This window comes from Platalea leucorodia (assembly GCF_965183815.1).
Source record: "Platalea leucorodia genome assembly, chromosome: 20".
In the NCBI taxonomy this organism is placed as follows: Eukaryota; Metazoa; Chordata; class Aves; order Pelecaniformes; family Threskiornithidae; genus Platalea; species Platalea leucorodia.
In genome coordinates, this window is record NC_138842.1 from 3,413,958 (window position 1) to 3,426,793 (window position 12,836).

At 53.3% G+C, this 12,836-nt stretch overlaps 1 protein-coding gene across 2 annotated transcripts in view; it reads left to right on the forward strand.

The window, feature by feature from the left end:
• Nucleotides 1-12,836, forward strand: part of LOC309599247 (protein CEPU-1) — a gene marked incomplete at both ends in the record, with an annotated part of 350,195 nt that overhangs the window by 288,207 nt on the left and 49,152 nt on the right. For both annotated transcript variants that reach the window (XM_082330520.1, XM_082330519.1), the window contains one exon: nt 11,260-11,492. In XM_082330520.1, coding sequence (XP_082186646.1) covers nt 11,260-11,492 — 233 coding nt within the window. The remainder of the gene's footprint in view (nt 1-11,259; nt 11,493-12,836) is intronic.

The following is a 12,836-nucleotide window of genomic DNA, read 5'->3' on the forward strand; positions in this document are numbered from 1 at the left end:
CTGGCCCAGTACAAAGGGAGCAGCGTCTCGGTGAGGCAGTCGTGTACAAAGCGAGCTCATCTCCAGGTTTGCCTGTGTTCAGGGTCAGCAGGGCACCTCTGCTGCAGGCAGAATACCCGTGGGCGCAGACACCAGCTCCACGCTATCCAAGCCCGGATTTCACGCCTCTGTTTTCAGGGGAACTCGTATCAGGCAAAAAATGATCAGCGCTAAGTCCCACAGCTCTTAGCATGCAAAAGCCTTCCCCCAGCTCTAGGCAGGTCACTTGCACGGGCGCGGGAGGCTTTAGGAAATTGAATAATGTTTCAGGCAATACTTTTTCCTCTATCACTTCATCAGCTTCTGCACCTTTCCCGAGTTATCCTCAGCGCAAACTCCTTCCCCAAAGATTTTCTCCAATAACTGTCTCACCAGCCTCATGCTGTCACTTCCATCGGTGCTCACGGAGCACCCTACCATCTGATGTGGGACACGAATGTCTGGGGACCCCCGGCTTTGACGTCCAAGTGCTTTCAGCAGTGGTATAGACAACTGCCCGATGCAATCGATTATTTCTTTTGGGGAGGGAGAGCTGCAATTAATCTCTTCTTGTCTTTATTGCTTTTTGGTGGAAATCTTTTGCTTCTGAGATGCTCGTCCAAATACCTGTTGTCCAACATGTCTCTGGTGTAGTCCTGCACTCGGTGGGTGGCACAGAGAGGGGGCTTTCTTGGTTTGCAGCTGATGGAGCTTGGGCTTGCGACGTGCTGAAGTCTTGGGGCTGGTTGTCTCGCTGTGAATCGGTCCCGCGCTCCTGCTCCGTCTGCCTCTGCGTCACCTTGGATTAATTACAGTACAATGCAATATACATTTATATGGTGTCTGCACAAGTGTCTCAGGGCCCTTTGCAATCTGAAAAATCTAATTAAGGTGCAGCCTCCAACATGAATGCTTATCACCGAAATGTGTACAGCGAGACAGAGGCGGCATGCCTCCACGGCTCAACCAGGAGCTGAATCCACACTCTCGTGGCGTTATTAATTACTCAAAGCTTGGTGTCCGAGACGCCAATCGATACCGTGGGCCTGGCTAGATAGTGAGCATGAGGGAGCAGAAGATAACCATCAGCTAGAAACCTGGCGGAGGCTGTTCTTGGCCTGGGAGGAGGATTTGCTTTGCAGAGACATGTGCAGTACCAGCACATTTGTGCACACATGTGCAGTACCAGCGACTTTGATGCTGGAAGGTTATTTACTTCATGCAGAAAGCCATCAGCAATATTGAATTTTGGCCTGGGGAAGGTCCTGCCTTGGGGACCAGGCTGGTGATGGGCACAGCATCGTTCTGCAAGGTTTGCTGCAAAACTTATTTGGCCTTTTTAGTTGGTCTCATGAGTGGCACCAGCTGTTGGGAACGTCGGGAAGGGAGGGAGGGAGCACCACAAGTGCGACGAAAGCGTAAATAACCAGGGGAGAAGGGAAAGGAAATGTGAAGTGGCCCTTTAAATACGAGCCTCCAGAGCCCGGAGCCCAACTAGTGTTCCCTCAAGTATTCAAATGAGATTGCAGCATCAGATTGGTATGCATTAGGCTGGTCTCAATGAAAATTAACATGTAATTGCTTCAAATGAAGTAAGTGAGGAGGTAATCTGTTCTTAAATTGGATTCGCAGGATTTTGTGGTACCATAATGCAGCTGTGAAATGAAATATATTTTAAGGATGATGTCCTCAAGGGGAGAGGGGAGAAAAGGGGGGGTCTGTACTGGGAAGGGTCCTTTCCCTCCCTCCTCCTCTTGTTTTCACTCTCATTAGTGCCATTTTATAAATGGGGAGAGGGTATTGGTGCAAGTGGCATGGCTGGAGAAGGACCCATTGCTTTTTGGCTCCGTCATTTTTCTTTCCTTGACATCCCTCCTGTTCCTCCCCTTCCCCTCTCCTGGTTCTCCACTTTCCTTGCTGCACCAGTGCCCCTCTGGCACCTTCTCTCAGGGATAAGTCCCCATCCCATCATGGTGGGATGTCATGAGATGGGGCACCTGAACTGTGTTCATGTGGCAAACAACCTTCTGGGTTGTGATGGGGAAGATCTGGTAGGTTTTGAGTGTCTGTAAGAAGCTGTGTAGGTTCTTGCTAGGGAGCTGGTTTCTATGAGGAGGTAGATGTCAGAGCAAGAGGCACAGCTTACCTTCTTACCTTGGCCTCTTATGACCTTGGATGTGGGAAGCCTCTTCTTCTGCCAAAGGAGAAGGTCCTCTCCCCATCACCCTGGGACCCAGAGCAGCGCTGCAAGGCTTGGGGATTCATCCCCAAAGGCCTGGGACGCTCTGCTCCTCCCATGCAGTCTTGTGTTGCCTGGACCACCTCTCCCTCTCAATTTTAAGGCTTTGCTCATCGTCCTCTTTCTGTCCATCTCTGCCCATCTGCCAGTAGAAGCAATATGAGCTTGGGTGCTGTGATGAAATTGCAATCAGGAGGGTGAGGGAGAACTGGTGTAGGAAGGTGATGTGGTAACCTGCAATTATTCTCAGACTGCAAATATACAGATAGTGTGTAGCAGAATATATTTGCCTCAGGTAGACCCACTTGGTCAGCCACAGCCGGTGCCAGTGCAAGCTCCCCCCGTCTCCCCATCGCAGCCCTGCGTTGCAGTGTCCTGAGCTACTGGAGAGCTCTGCCAGTGCCTTGAAACCCTGGTACCCGATCTTGTGCTCTTCCCTGGGTTGGTTTCCCTGGGTTGTGCCCATCAGTGCCCTTCAGCCCTCTGTTTGCAGCACTTCTCGCTCCCGCTTGGCCCCTGCTCCTCCTGTCCCGCTGCCTCCTGACCCACAGCATTCTTGACCGGCTCCTGCTCGCTCCTCGCTCCTCTCCGCAGTCCTGGCAGAGAGCGCTCACCCCTCGCCGTTCCTATTTTGTGCCTCAACCTCTAAAGAAAAGCCACTTTAGTGATAATTTCCCACTTGTAATAAGTTAAGTGCATCGCTTCCTTTCGAATACATTTTCAGTGCAGTTAAGCTCAGCAGTCCCTTGCCTGTGTGCTTAGTTAAACGTGCTCCTTTGCAGACCGTTGGGGTGGATGGCATCGCTTTATTCCCGGGCCATTAGTGTCAATTGTGCAAAGCAGAACCAGGATTTATTCGGGGGCACAGCTCGTAATTGAGCGAGTTCAGTGCCAGGGATCGGCGCTAACTGCTGGGAGTGCAGCCGGGAGGAGCTTCCCCGCTGGGCTGGAGGAGGAGAGCGGGAGCTGCCAGGGGAGGCGAGAAGGATGGGGAGTTGGGGTGTCTTGAGTGGCTCAACCCGGGGCTTGCAGGTGGCAAAGGAGCGTTTTTCTAAAGAAAAGTGCATAGCAAGGAGAGATCTCTCCAGCTTTTTGGAGGCAGAGAGAGGAGACTTCTTCTCCACACCTCCTCAGACGAAGAGACCTTATTTTACAGGGTTTAAACTGCTCTGTAACACTTGAGGGGAGAGGATGAGATCATTACAGAGTTATTTTCTTCTTGTGGCGTTTCCCACGCCTTCTTTTGAAGCCTCTCAAGATGGCGTGCAGGCAGCTGCCAGAGCCTGGACCAGGTCTGAAGTGATGCCCTCCCTGCAGAAGGGAGGACCCTTTTGTAGGCAACCCTGGAAGACCGCCGGGCAAGGGGTGACTTTCACCCAGGGTTGTTTGCCTGCTGGCATCCAGAAGCCCCCCAAGCAGTTACTTGGGCCGAGAGAATGCAAAAAAGGAGAAAATCAGGAGGAACAGAACATCCTTCGAGCTCAGTGCAGGATCCTGGCGCTGCGGGAGCTCCCCAGCAGGGTGTCATTTCATTAGTAAACCGGCCGTGTCCCTGCACAGCTGCCTACAGGCGTTTTGGTGCTGGCGTCACCCCCGTTCCCCGGTGCCATTAGCACTTTTGGAGGACACCCAAGCAGATGGGCCAGGAGCACGCTCCGGTGCCGCTCGGCAGGGTCAGCCGCAGGCGTGGGAGCCCAGGTTAGGAACAGGTTTCCTCGGCGCGCGGTCTCGCAGCGGCTGCCCTCATTGATGTTCTGTGGCACGCTCCGAGATGCCGGGGTGGAAGATGCTATGGATGTGCAGAGCCCCGTTGTTAGCAGAGACAATAGGAGGATAAATAGAAAGGCTGGATGAGCCGGGGACGGGAGCAGGGGACTTGGAAAGGTGCTAGTGCACTGCTGCATTGCAGAGAGATAAAGACTTTTCCAGACAAGCCATCCCCGCTTGCTGCATCGCGACCTGCCTGCTTTGCACCAGCGCCGGCGTCTCCCGGGACCGGTGGGGTGTTGGGTGCATGCAGAGGTGCTTGCATGACTCGTGGCTGCTCCGTACCCTGCCTTGTGCTCCCTCAGCAGGCTGCAAAGTGGGAGCTCCGGCTTTTTGCAGCTCTTCCTTCCTCCCCAGTCCGGTTTCCTCCTGTTTCCTTGGCATTTGCCAATAAGCATGTCTAAGGCAGCACGCTGGGAGTTGTTTGCAGCTCTGCGAATCCCGGGCAATGAACCAAGGCAGATCTTTTCGAGCCCGGTATATTATTATTAATGTAATTAGTGTGAATCGTTTGCATGTATAAACTTTCAATCGAGGAGATCAGGTACTTTACAAACATGTGTTAACTCGCCCTCCCTGGCAAGGAGGTGCCAAATATTTTTAAAGCCTTGCAGAGGGCAGAAGGAAGGGCAGGGACTTGCAAGGAACTTGCTGCAGGTTGCAGCGTGAGCCGGTGGGAAAGGCAGGACCTCCCGGTCCAGAGCCCTGACTCCCTCTGCCACAACCGGGATGAAACTCTGTCTGGGCAGGGAAGAGAGGGGGAAGCACAAAGGGTTTTTATTTTCCACTTCTGAGCGCTGCTTTTGACCAGCTCAGCGTGATTTTGAAGAGGCACCGGGGCGGCAGCTGATCTGAGGGCACCTCCTCACCCCGCAGCCTTTGGAGATGCTCTGGCTGCTGCAGGGGGGACTGGAGGCAGGCGCCAGCCCCAGCAGGGCCCCCCCTTCCTGCCGGACCCCGCTGCCGAGTTAATCATTGGGTCAGCTCCTGCCTGGCGGGCGGCCGGCTCCCCGTGCAGGGAAGCGGTTTCTCAGCCCTGACAGCCGTGCTGTGCTGTGAAAAAAGTCCTCGGGCTGCATCTTTGGTGGTGTCACATCAGGGTGAGCTCAAGGGATGCTCTCCAGCTGATCTTGCGGTTGAGGGCGAGGATGGCTCGGGTGGTCCTGGGGCGCAGGGGAGGGTGGACATGCCAAGAACCCCGCCACTGTGTCAGCCACGCAGGCATGCAGTCCCCAGTGGGGATGAGCCTTCAGTCCCTATTAGAGCCACCTGGGCGAGCAGTTGGGGCTTTCAGCAAGCCAGGACCAAACTTATGGACCATTTTAATCCCATAATCCATCTGCCACTGTGAATGTCCCCTGCTTAGCCCTGCACGGAGCCTGTTACCACCGCAGGTTTGCACATCAAGCCTCGTCATCCAAGCTCGATGGACTGAGATGGGTGTCCCTGCTGCTGCCCCGCTTGCAGCCTGCGGAGGGGTGAGCGGGACGGGATTATTGCTGGAGGTGCACAGGCCATTTGCCACACGTGTCAATGAGCACGCCCGCTCACGGTACGTGCTGCACGTGTCGCGTGCACACAACACCCGCAAAAAACGCAGTGTGTCCGCGCCAGCCTTGTCTGTCGGGTTGGGGCTTGGTGTGCAGGGCAGCATTGCGTGCTGGTGCCTATGTGAGCATACGGTGCTGCAGTGAGTGTGTGTAAGCGTACGCAGTCTGTGTGTGCACGGAAGGCGAGCAGATGCTGTAAATCCTGCTGAAGAAGGGCTGGATCGGTAGAAATTGCTAGTGCATGACTTAACCCAATACAGCAGAGAGTAAGGAGAGGTAAAGCAGACTGGGTTGTGACAACGAGGGTTTTGGTTTAATATTTATTAGTAAAAAAGCTTCCAGACCACCTTTTCCACGATAACCATGCCTCGGACTGTCCATGGTGTGTGTGTGCATGCCAGCCTTACGGGGTGGTGGGCAGCGTGTGTCCCAGGGAGCATGGGACAATCTGACCCCGGCTTTCCCTCAGGAATCGATGGCCAAATGTCTGTTGCCACCGGAGCATAAACATCGTAGGAAAGCGTATGAGAGCGGTGGGACCGTGCTTGAATGGGATTGAGTTGTTCACAGCCCGGCCTTTAATTAATCCTAATAAATAACAATAAAATGTGATAATCACAGAAATAAATCTGAGATGTGAAGCTCCTGCCTCTGGCGGCGGTCTAGTTTAGTCGATCATTTATAGCGTGGCTGATGGTGCAGAGGCTGGAAGGTGCTGCCTGGCACATGAGATGCTGGGGACAAGGCAGGGCTGGAGCAGCTTGTCTCCTTGCCCAGCCTCAGTCGGAGGCTTTTGCACCCGATTTTAAACTAAACCCCAAGCCTAGTTCCTGCAAACTGATTTCCAGCTTGGTCTAGCCCATAGCAGAGACAAAACACTGCTGGTGCGGAAGGGATTGTTTCAAAATTCAGAGGTGACTGGGAAGAAAAAGAAAAGACATCTAGGGGTGCTTGATGGTGGGTCGGTGCTGTGGCACAACACGTGTGAAACTCCATCAGGTGGCCTGGATTTGGGAAGGGGGGGTCTCTAGGATGGGCACACAGTGAACATGAGGGGGGGGGGGAAGGAGAAGCGAGCCCAGGGGGGATCAGCCTGGTCACGGCCCCAGGTTGGGCCACCAGGTTTGCTGGGGTCAGCCCAGCTTGGCCCCATCCCTGCCTCCCTGCGATGGAGCTTGTACCCTGATAATTGTAACGAAAGCGGCGATCAGGTTGGTAATTTTGCTGAGCTCTTTTCAGTTCTAATTAACATTATTCATTTCTTGTGTGTCCTGCTGGGTTGAGACAATCTGTGCTCTCCAGCCCAGCCCTCTGGAACACCAGCGATCTGCATAAGAGGCAACAAAAAAGTGTTGTGTGCCAATTACTACACTTGAGTAATTAAAAACCTCCTTCCCCCTACTGCCAGGCCACCTCCTCTCCCATCATTTTCTGTGTGCAACCTCGTGAAAGCAAAGAGAGAAATTCAGGAGGGCGTGTCATTGCTGGCGTATGCCATCTATGTCTGCGCCGAAAATGCAGGGAGGTACGGGGGGCTGTATGAAGCAGGGGTGGGATCAGCGGTCAGGGTGCTCAGCTTTGGCACCCTGTTCCTTATTTATTCCTGATGCTGAATTGGGGCGGCTGCAGTTTGATTGTGAGCTCTTTGGTAGCAGGTCTATGCCTGCTCCCTCTGGCCAGGGCTGTTGCGTCCCCACTGAGGGCTTTGTTGGCATTTTCAGCCCCGCTCGTCTTTGTGCTTGTGTTACCTAGGGTGGCAGAAACCTGATGGCGATGCTTTCCCTCTTCCAATTTCCATCTCCGACTGCTGTTCCTGCAGCTGGGCTGGCTGTCGGCTGCCCGCTTGGGCCCCTTGCGTGGGGTGTGGAGGGTGCAGGCGTGAGGACTTTGGCTGTACGAGCTCAGCCCCTCAGGCTGCGGGGATGCTGGCTGCTTTGGGGGAGAGCGGCCAGCCCTGATGCACCAGCTTGCTTGTAGAGTGCAGATAGCAAAGCCAAGGAGCTTTGGCTGCAGGGATGCTAACGGGTCTGGAAAGGGCAGCGCCAGCCTGCGCCTGTATCCCCTTTACACCCGCCGTGCATCATTGCCCAGGGGACGTGGGACAAGGGCATGAACAAGCAGGCGGGGACGAGTGGGGAAGATGCATGCATGCAGCTCTCGCCTTTGGTCGGTACGTCTTAAAATGCACAAACTCCATCGCTCGTGGTCATTTTGAGGTGCGCTCAGTGGCAGCAGGGAGCAGAGGGTCTGGTGCAGTGTGAGGAGCTGCATCTCTCTGCAAACCATGACTGCCTACCCCCAGGACAGTGCAGCAGTGGTGTGTTAGCAGCGTTTCCACCTCCCAGAGGAGAAACCCTGGAGCTTGGGACTCTGGGTTTGGAGGGAAAGAAACAGCAGAGAGAGGGAGCAGTATCATCTCCTTCTTGTGCTGACAGACAGCAGTTTTTCATCTTCCTGGAGGAGAAGGCCTTGCCTTCCAAGCAGGAACATAACAAGGATTAAGGATCTTGAGAAAGAAAATTACCTCATCTGTGCTTAATTATTTTTACATCTTCTTTTTGGAGGCAAGCGCTGTTTTCCAGCACCCTGGGGACCTCTCTCTCCCCTCCCTCCCTGGCACGTTGCAGGGCAAGAGGGAGGATGAGAGCCTCCAGTGCGGTGGAGGAAGCATCTCTGGGCTTTGCACCTTGCCAGGAGCGGCTGCAGGCTCGGCGGTGGCTTTGCTTTCCGCTTGTGCTTAGAGCCTGGCTTCCTGGCCAAAGCCAAAGGCTTTCCGCTCGGCTGCCTGCCTGCGGGAGAGGAGGGCTTCCCACCCCTGCTCCGGGCTTGTGGAGAGAGGAGATGCTGGAGGAGCAGCAGATGGAGGGGCTGGAAGAGCATCGGGTCGCTGCGGCGAGCCTCGGCCGCGGGGACCCCGACCGGCGCTTGTGCGAGGAGGAGCGGGGTTGGCACAGCGGTTGGTAGGAGCTCGGGTAGGAGCACAACCCGCCGTCCCCTAAATAGCACGCCGTACCCAGAGGTCAAAGTGCGTCTTTCCCGGGAGCTGTTTCTGCACTTTATTATATATATATTGGCTTGGGAGCTTTAAGAGGCAGGGAAGAAAATAAAATAACAACTTTAAGCTTGCCGATCCCAGGGACAGAGAAGCGTGTCTGGGTGATAAGAAGAGATTGTGACCGGGTGCTGTGAAGGGCGAAAGCACTTATTTCACTGTTGCCTCATGCGTTACCTGAGCCCCGTTGCTTTTCAAAGGCACTTAAATGCCCATATGATAGAGGGAATGCTTGGATTACACACTGTCTGGCTCCATTATTATCCAGGGATCTCCAAGCTGATGCATTTCACAAAAAGACTGGTGTGGAGGAGGAGAGAGGAAATATATATTTTTAGTTCAGCCTGCTTACAGGTCCTCAGGGATAATCTCCGCAGAAGGGACCGGTCCAAGAAATTCAAGCCACGTCTGGCTTCTCATCACCCAGGCCTTTTTCGCGATACGGCTTTGGCGGTGAGGGTGGACACCCCTGTGCTTGTGCAGAAGTGCTGCTCGCTGCAATTGCAGGAGCCTGTTCCATGGCATTGGGATGGGCGGGCCAGAGCCAAGCATCAAATATCCACCTGCAGTTTATTCAGACCTCCTAGGTCTAAGCTACCAGCATAGTTGAGGTCCAGAGTACAATATACTAAAACCATCCTCTGGGAAGAAATCTCAAGTTTTGTTCAACTTGAGCAACTAAACTTTCAGGTTTTGCTCAAGTTGTAATGCAGCTGAGAGCAAGAGCCGTGTTCTTGGTGTTCAGCCCAGGCTGAATCTATTGCTTTTTTTATGTAGATAATAAAAATCTGCTCACATTTAATTTATTATTATCGTAATATCATTATGGAACAGCAGTAAAATTGTTTAATTTATCGGATGTTTTTCACACCAGAGAGGGAGGATGATGCAGTAGCTTGGGTACTTGCCTAGGAAATCAGCAGGGGAGTCCTGGGCCGCAGACTGCCCGTCTCGCCTTGGGCACGTCACCTCATGGGGATCCGTCATCCCTAACCTCCAAATGTTGTGTATTAAGGCTGAGAGGGTTATTTAGGTTTCTCCTGTAGTCACTGGGGCCAAAGAGATACCTCCAAAAAGAGGCTAGATGAGACGAGACAGCTTGTCCCCCGGTGGGCACCTGTGTCTTTGCTGGCACCAGTAGCGGGCGCGGGGAAGGGAAGCAGCCCACCAGCGAGGAGACAGACGGGCAGATGCAGGGAGGGAGGCTGTAGACGGCTGCATGAAGCTCAGCGAGGACTCGAGCTGTCTTGCAGGTTGCTTTTATTATCACTACTTACTCGGTGGCTCTGCCCAAGTGTGCTCACCCTGAGAAACAACCCCTCAAGTGTCAGGATATGTCCCTGATGGACCGCATGCCACAGATATATTCATCCTGGCTGTTAACTCCCCTGCTACCGCGGTCTGGCCTGTATAGCCCATTAAGCCCCTTCCGTTCATTGAGGTTACCCCGTGCGAGACCTCCCAGAGGCTGCCGTGCTCTTTTTCGGTGCCTCCGAAGTTAATTTGCATCCCAGCCACCGCACAAGTAATGAAGTAGATTGGGGAGAATATAAACAGTGGATCTTAGGCTGACTGGTTTTATGCAGGGACATTATCCTCCATCGCTGGCATCTAGTAAAGCGCAACTAAGTCCTAATGGCTCCGTAATCCCAAACTTGCTCAGAGAGAAGCGGGGTTTTAGCTGGCTTGGGGGGCTGCAGGTTTCTTGGCTTGTCTGGAGATGATTCGTGGAAATGCAGGATTCAAACCTTGCTTGAGGACATGGGGATGAAGGGCTTACAGAGCTGGCGGAGACCTTCGGAGGGAGCAAGACTGGCCCCTGCTAACATGGACAGGAAAATAATCTCCTTCAGGGGGAAAGTCTTTTCTAGGTTTGCACCGGGTTGTCTTCTGGGGGGGCTCAGTTTCCTAATGAGGCTGGAAATAGAAGATTTCTGCCTCCAAAACATCACTTGATAGGTGAAATGCTTAGCTGGCATAAGTGAGGGAGATGCAGCGATGCAGATGATGGGTAGGGAAGGAAGAGCTGACAGAAGGGACAAATGGTAGGAAGCTCAAGGTTTCTCTTTAGAGGTGTGTCAGAGCTGGCTTTCTCCTGAGATAAATTTTCCTCGCTCCTTTGTGAAGCAACGCGAGCTGCTTTCCCGGCTCCGCTTTGCGTTTCTTTGCCTGGCTGCAGGGATATGATGGTCTGCAGAGAGAATGACAAGTGAAGGGTTTGGGCAGGAGGTAGCAACCTGCATCCCCCCCCCGAAAAGTGTGGTTTGGACTTAGGATGGAGGTTTTGGCTCAGCTCTGGTTGTCCCCAAGTTTGCAAAGAAGCAAATGGGAACGGAGGAACAAAAGGTCCTTCGGTGACTGGTGCCAGGTGGCTCTGACCTCTCTGCGTCTGAAATCATTGTGAAGCTCTTGGGCAAATCTCTGGAGCTACCAGTTTAGGTGGATATTGGTGCCCTGAGCACCGCGGGTAAAGTGCTGACATTGTCCTCTTTGGACACTGAAAGCACTTGGTCTCTGAAACTGCTGCTGGCAGCAAAGCTAAAAATAGTGCCAGGAGGACCAGGAGGGACTGGGAAGGGAGGGCAGAGTACCCAAGAGCAGCACTGATGGCTCACCTCTCTGCCTCTCCCCAGGTGCTCCGTGGATAACCGAGTCACCCGAGTGGCCTGGCTGAACCGCAGCAGCATCCTCTATGCCGGCAATGACAAGTGGTGCTTGGACCCTCGGGTGGTGCTCCTGGCCAACACCAAAACCCAGTACAGCATCCAGATCCAAGATGTGGACGTGTACGATGAGGGCCCCTACACCTGCTCCGTGCAGACAGACAATCATCCCAAGACATCGCGTGTCCATCTCATCGTGCAAGGTAAGAGGAAGGGAATTTGTAGAGGGGTTGGGCTTGGTGCTTTGATTTCTGTTCCTCCCTTTTGCCCTGGTGTCTTCTCCTCCCATTGGTCCTATGTTGAGCATGTAAGACAATTTGGTGCAACCATAGAGGCCGATCAACAGGCTTGGAGTCCCAGTGAAGCTGGGCAATGCATTTATCCAGCTTTCCTGGAGTAGTCATGGGGCTCTGATACAGGCAGCTCTGCCTCCCAAAGTAGTCGCTGGCAAACCCATGTTGCTGTTTGTTGTTGTTGCTATTGTATTTTGATGGGTTTTTTTTGTTTTCCATGCTGGAGGCAACGCTTGAAGTAAAACTCGCATTGGGGGAAAAGAGAGATCTGGCAGATTTGTGTACTTTGCGGGGGTGTGTGTATGCCTAGCAACAATATGTGTTTGTGCGTTGAAACTCTGTACTTCTGTGAGGAGGAGGAGGAGGAAGACCAGTATAGGGTGGTGGAGCGCTTGCGGTCCTCGCCAAGGCTGCGCAGTCCACGGGGTGCGTACGTGCGCTCTTCAGCCAGCGTGCAAGCACACACAGGCTCTCGAGAGGAGACCTACAAGCGTGGCCGCACGCGATGGTTAAGCCGATGGACGTTCATGCAAGATAGCTCCTGCGTCCACGCTGCGGGACTTGGTGGGGACACACGCTGGGCAAGGGAGAGCCTGCGTGGTGGGAAGCCTGCGCTGCGCTTTTAGGGAGGCAGCCTCGGGAAAGATTAATGGAAAATTTCTAATCCCTTGCTAGCAACCCTTTTCCTCCTCCTTCTTCTGTGATTTGGCCAGGAGCCCTCTTAGCATGACACACCAGCCTGAGTATTGGAATCTCATCTTGGGCTAATTTTCGAATGCTGATGGGTGTATTGATTTGGAAACAAGCTGGGTTAAAAAGGCATTGGTCTTGTACACAGAGTCGGGTTGAGCTAGTTCGCCGTCGATATGCCAGGCCTGAGCATTATTGACAGCCTAATGAATAGAAGGGGGGAAAAAAACCCAAACCCAGGGCCTTTATTTTCTCCCCTCCCTCCCTTGCCTTTTCTCTTTCCTGTTCGAGCAATCAAGCAAGCTAAACAGAGCTGGACTTTCTCCATCTCCATTAACCAGGGAGAGAAAGCGGATGCATTGCCAGCCTGGGTCCTTGCTGTTTATCTTGCAATCTGTTAATACTTGCCTGAGTTTTTTTAAGCCAAAGTCGATCACCCGCAAGTTCTGAAGTCGCTATCAGGCATTGAGGTGATGCAGGACAATTTCTATCAGCTCTCTTCTGATTCCTGTTTCCTGACCTAAATTTCCCATATCACCAGACATCCAGGTCCATCCCTCCTGT